Here is a 5,000-nt window from a genome sequence, read left to right as displayed (position 1 = left end):
AGCCCAGTTATAGTCTAATGGAAAATCCACTGTGCTACAATCAGTAGAGTAAATTGTGAAGTATGGTTTTGATATTTTCAATATGTTGCATCACAGCTTGGAGTTTTATAGGAAATTTGTTCCATTATACTGTAAGTCCTTGGATTTGGATTAAAGCATTGTTGATTTACCCCCAAAGGGAATTGTAAAATTTGCCTCTGGGTCAAATTGCATTGTCAGATGTAGATAGGATGAAAAAAGCCCAAAAGAAAGAAATCTTTGGTCCATATTTTAGATTATAGTTTTTTATTATTATGTTTTGTCAAAATATTTAACTGAATAATTGATATTGAAGATACTGGTAAAAATTCTGTGGAAATTTACATTGTGGTTAAACTATTAACCTATTTGTCCAGTCGCTTCTCGGCAATCACATAGCCCAAAATGTGGGCATTATGCCTCTGTGAGCAGCCAATCTGATTGGTGCATGATTTGTAGGCCTGACACCTGCAGACACTAGTGTCCAGTGACAAGACTATGTGTCCCCTTTGCAATGTTACTTTATCTTTTAATGCATTAGTGTTTTTAGCTTTTTTGCCCTCTTCCACTGTCTGTATTTGTCACTTGATTTGTTTTATCCGGATGATAATAAACGGTCGTCCTTGCACAGACTCTATAGCATCTCTCTAGGTAGTCCACAACTCTGTGCAAGAATAATTTATATTTATTATTATTATTTATTTATTTATTTATTATGTTTTTAAGATATTCAATTTTATGTAATACAACCTGAACCGCTAATCATAGTGGCCATGAATAGGATGCTGAGCATGGAAATGACATCCTCCTTGGAGCCAGTGCTCTTCCAGTCATGGCTCACCGACACTACATTCTAGACTTGTTTAAGGATGAAAATGATGCAAAAGTCCCTTTTTAAATGCTAAATGAGTCTGCTCACCCTCCCAAGAGATTTGTGCACTCGTGACAAGACTTTCCCTTCACCCTGACCTTCTGCCTAAATGTTCACAATGGCAAGTTCATGTCACCTTGGCTTACAGCCAGATTTTCCTATGACAGCATGTTCAAGTCACCCTCTCCTCAAGCCTAATTTTTTCCTAATGTAATAGTCACGTCATCTGGATTGTAGGAATTATGGTGTTTATGCTATTGATAGGCGCTCAGCAACAGCTCATTGTTAATGTAATTTAAAAGAAAATAATTTGTTTTCCAAATGCTTTGGAAATAGGTTAATTGAATATCATATTTGCAAAACATATTTTACCTTTAAAAATTAAGCAAATAGGATAGATGAGTTCTGTAGAAAAAGAATATAGAGACCTGTTACTACCCTAGAAAAGTAAGAAAATATAGTCTGAACATGAGACAGACATTTTTTTCATCAGTTGAGTGTAGGGAACCTGACTTCAATTTTATTTGAAAGGGGATAAGTGAGTAGCCAGTAGATTTAGACCTACAAAAGAAGAATGCATTGGATGGTTAAACCTCATGCAGAGGTTAGTCTTTTTCATAGCGGTAAGCATCAGGATGGGCAACATCATCCATCAGCTCCCTGATGTCCAACACCCCGAACATCGCCACTCTGCCCTGGACACATCTCTTGACCTCAGCTAACCTGGACCTTGTTCCATTGATCAGGTTTTTCCCCCTTGAAATGTCTTCATGTATAAACTCCTCTTTCTTGTTGTCAAAGGTAGACAGGGCATTAGCATTATAATATATCTTGTTAGAATATTAACCTTCGTCTGTCAGGGGATTTTTGGCAGAAATTTTTATTGGATGTAAGGAAAGGGGAAGCAGTAATGATGTAAGTATTTACAGTTAGGTTTAAATATGATTGGTGAAGAAATACAGGATCAGACAGAGGGACTGCATCTAGAAAAGGGATTCATAGTTTTCATTCAGGAAGATTGATGAGCAAAAGTCAGTCTAGTAGTATTCAGCACTCTTTTTTGAAGAATCTCAGTAAGATTCAGTGATTTAATTAAACGAAAAGATAAAAGATAATGAATAAAAAATATTTGTAAAAATGATCTTAGTATTGTTAATGATTGTGCCAGTGAAGATTTTCTTTAATTTTAATGTTCATTGTAACAGTGGATTAATAATATAGCAAAATTAGGAAGGCAAAATCTTACTATTGTACAAAAAGAGATTACCCCATCAGCAGATGGAAATTATACCTTTTTTCCAGTATTAAATAAATTTTTTCATGTTTCATAGGAAAATTTCATTGTTTTATGATTCTATAGTATTCATATCTATATAGAGATTTTGTTAACCTGATAACTGCAATTTAAAGGGGGAGGAGTAAGCCAAAACTCTTCTCCCACTCCTTAGTTTTGAATTTTAAAGACTTATGTTCATCATTCCTATTTCTTTTAATCTTTTCATGTTTGCTACCATTTCATTGGGAGTGTTTTAATCATGAGTCTTAGTTATTGGGATAAATACCTTTTGGACTATTAACTGTCAAGTCTTGTTAATAGCTCAGTGGGTTCATAAGAATTTCTTTTAACTTGATTTGATTGCACATAACTGACTACCTATTGATGACAGGAACGACGAGAACGGGAGCAGCAGGATCTGGAATTGGCAAAGGAGATGGCGGAGGAAGACGATGACAGTTTCACGTAGACTGCGAGTTTGCCTCCTTTTACCTCCAGAAGAGAGTGGGCTTGAATGTGAGAGTACTGGTATAATGTAGACAGAAAGAAATGTGAATTGTCAAGGCTAAATGCTCTGTCAGGAATATAAATTAGACTTTCAAAATCCATATCCATATTACTGGTCTTCGTTTTCCTTTCCGTGTTGTAGGGATAATAACTGATAGTTTATAATTTCTTGAAAATGTGGTTTTATTTTCATGAATTATCTTTGCTTGTGTTAATAAAGGAAACTTTGTTATTCTTGTTATTTTAATGCTCCTTAAGAAAAAAATATTCAAAGGCCAGACAGACAATATATAAAAAGGAAATGATCTATTACATTTTCATAAAAAATAGTAATATCTTTTATCACCTTGTATAATGATGAAATGTGTACTGGAATATTAAGAGCAAAGAATTAATCAAATCAATATTGTCATCAAAATACTGGATTGGAAATGCATAACATATCCTGCTTGCAAATATAATGTTGCTGTCAACCAGACTTATGCAATTTGACAGCTATAAAGATTAATAAGCTGAAAGGCCTTCTAAAAATATCCATTACTCTAATGTGTACAATCATTCCTCAAAGTCCAAATTTATGGTGGATTCAAGGAAAGAGTAAAACATAATCTTATTTGATAATGTAAAAAATTATAAGAGAATTGGCCAGGTACAGGTAATTTCCTTAGAATAATACTTGCCATCCACTCTTGTATTTACACTGGTTACTAACCAAGAAAGGATAATAAGTCAGACATTATATTGCTAATAAAAACACTCAAATAAATTTAAGCTTAGATATGAATATGGTTATCATATATATATTATTTATATCTGTTTCTTTATATAAAGTATTCTAGATCCAGACACTCCAATCTCTACCACCTGCCTGTCCCCTCTTCCACTCTTATAAGAAAACCTTCATTTCTCATACCTCCCTAAGCAGCTCCCTTTTAGAAACTCATGAGGACATTAAATATTTGTTTTCATCATTAACCATTATAATCATGAACCCCCCCTTAATACCTTATGGGTCAAAGCCCACGGGAACCCCATAGGCGGATAATAGGACCCACAGCTTGCCGCCCCCTTTTATATGGGGCAATGTCGACAGGGGAGGCAGAGGTGGCGTCTGCCCGGAGCAACGGCCTGAGGTTTAACCTCAGGTGGGCTGTCCAGATGGGAGCTTGTAACATCCGGTCTTTGGGGCAGGATCAACTAGTCGCTTCAGGGAACTGAATCGACTAGGAGTTGAGGTGGCTGCCCTCTCGGAGGTGAGGAGACATGGCAGCGGCACGATCAGTATGGGTGGGTACACCTATTGCTGGTCAGGCCGGGGCGATGGTAATCATCTCCAGTCGACTTCAGCCTTCGGTAGTAGAGGTGTCTCCAGTTGATGAGCGTATTATGGCATTGAGACTGAAGCCCACTTTTGGCTTTGTGTCTTTTATTGCTGTATACGCTCCTACCGATGTATGCAAAGTCGATGTGAAAGAGGCGTTCCCCGCCAAACTCACATCTGTCGTAGACAAATGCCCCCGGCGAGACATTAGCATAATACTGGGTGACTGCAATGCAGTATCCGGCTGTGGTTGAGCTGGCTGCGAGATGTCTGTCAGTCCCCATTGCTCGGGAGCTGATCTCAGGAGTGAGAATAGCCTCCTCCATAAATTTGCTAGGCTCCAGAGAATGAGGATTTCTGGCTCTAGATATTAGGGCTCCAATCCGCATTGCTGTACTTGGTATAGCGATAAGGGTACTGTAGCCAAGGAGATCGAGAACATTCTTCAGAACTGCAGAGTTTACTGGAGTGCCGAGTTCCGTCATACTTTTCATAGATTGGTTGTAGCGACCCTTCAGGTTCACTTTGTCTCCCCACTTTTCCAGTGGCCAATCCAGGGTGTTTTACCTGGACCGGCTGGTGGACGAAGAGTGTGCGTGTAGGTTTGCTGCAGCAATCTCTGATTGGTTAACAGTGCTTGAAAACCTGAGAGACCCTGGAGCCCAATGGGATTCTTTTAAGCGTGAAACACTCAATGCAGCTCAGGAGTCCATTGGTGAACGTTCCAAGGACTCGGCAGAATTTCATCTCACTGGAGACATGAGGCCACAGATGCGTATCACATGGCTCGTCTGAATGGTAATTGAGATTAGCTCCGTTCCTTGGTGTGCAAAGCTAGGACTCTGCTTAGAAGGGATAAAGAACAGTTCATCAGGAATCTTGCCGAGGAGGTAGAAGGCCATTTCTTAGTAAATGACCTTTGTCATGCTTACCAAGCCCTGAGAAAACTGAACTTCAATCTTTCCCCACGGATTTCTCAGCCCACTCAGTGGATGGATGGATTATCT

The 5,000-nt window shown here is 38.3% G+C and overlaps 2 protein-coding genes across 3 annotated transcripts in view; both read left to right on the top strand.

Annotated features, from left to right (window-relative positions):
- Rpn3 (regulatory particle non-ATPase 3) overlaps nt 1-2,904 on the top strand; it is a gene marked incomplete at its 5' end in the record, with an annotated part of 4,700 nt that extends 1,796 nt beyond the window's left edge. For both annotated transcript variants that reach the window (XM_027379857.1, XM_070120314.1), the window contains 1 exon segment: nt 2,557-2,904. In XM_027379857.1, the coding sequence (XP_027235658.1) occupies nt 2,557-2,634 (78 nt within the window).
- A 1,871-nt stretch (nt 2,905-4,775) lies between these two features.
- The window catches only part of LOC138861316 (uncharacterized), a 1,204-nt gene continuing 979 nt past the window's right edge, over nt 4,776-5,000 (top strand). The window contains exons 1-2 of the mRNA XM_070120313.1: nt 4,776-4,791; nt 4,974-5,000. The exon at nt 4,974-5,000 is cut by the window's right edge and continues 231 nt beyond it. Coding sequence (XP_069976414.1) covers nt 4,776-4,791; nt 4,974-5,000 — 43 coding nt within the window. The remainder of the gene's footprint in view (nt 4,792-4,973) is intronic.

The sequence above is a fragment of the Penaeus vannamei genome, unplaced genomic scaffold (assembly GCF_042767895.1).
Source record: "Penaeus vannamei isolate JL-2024 unplaced genomic scaffold, ASM4276789v1 unanchor4532, whole genome shotgun sequence".
Classification (NCBI taxonomy): Eukaryota; Metazoa; Arthropoda; class Malacostraca; order Decapoda; family Penaeidae; genus Penaeus; species Penaeus vannamei.
Note: the sequence above shows the minus strand (reverse complement) of the source record. Positions and strands in the feature narration are given on the sequence as shown.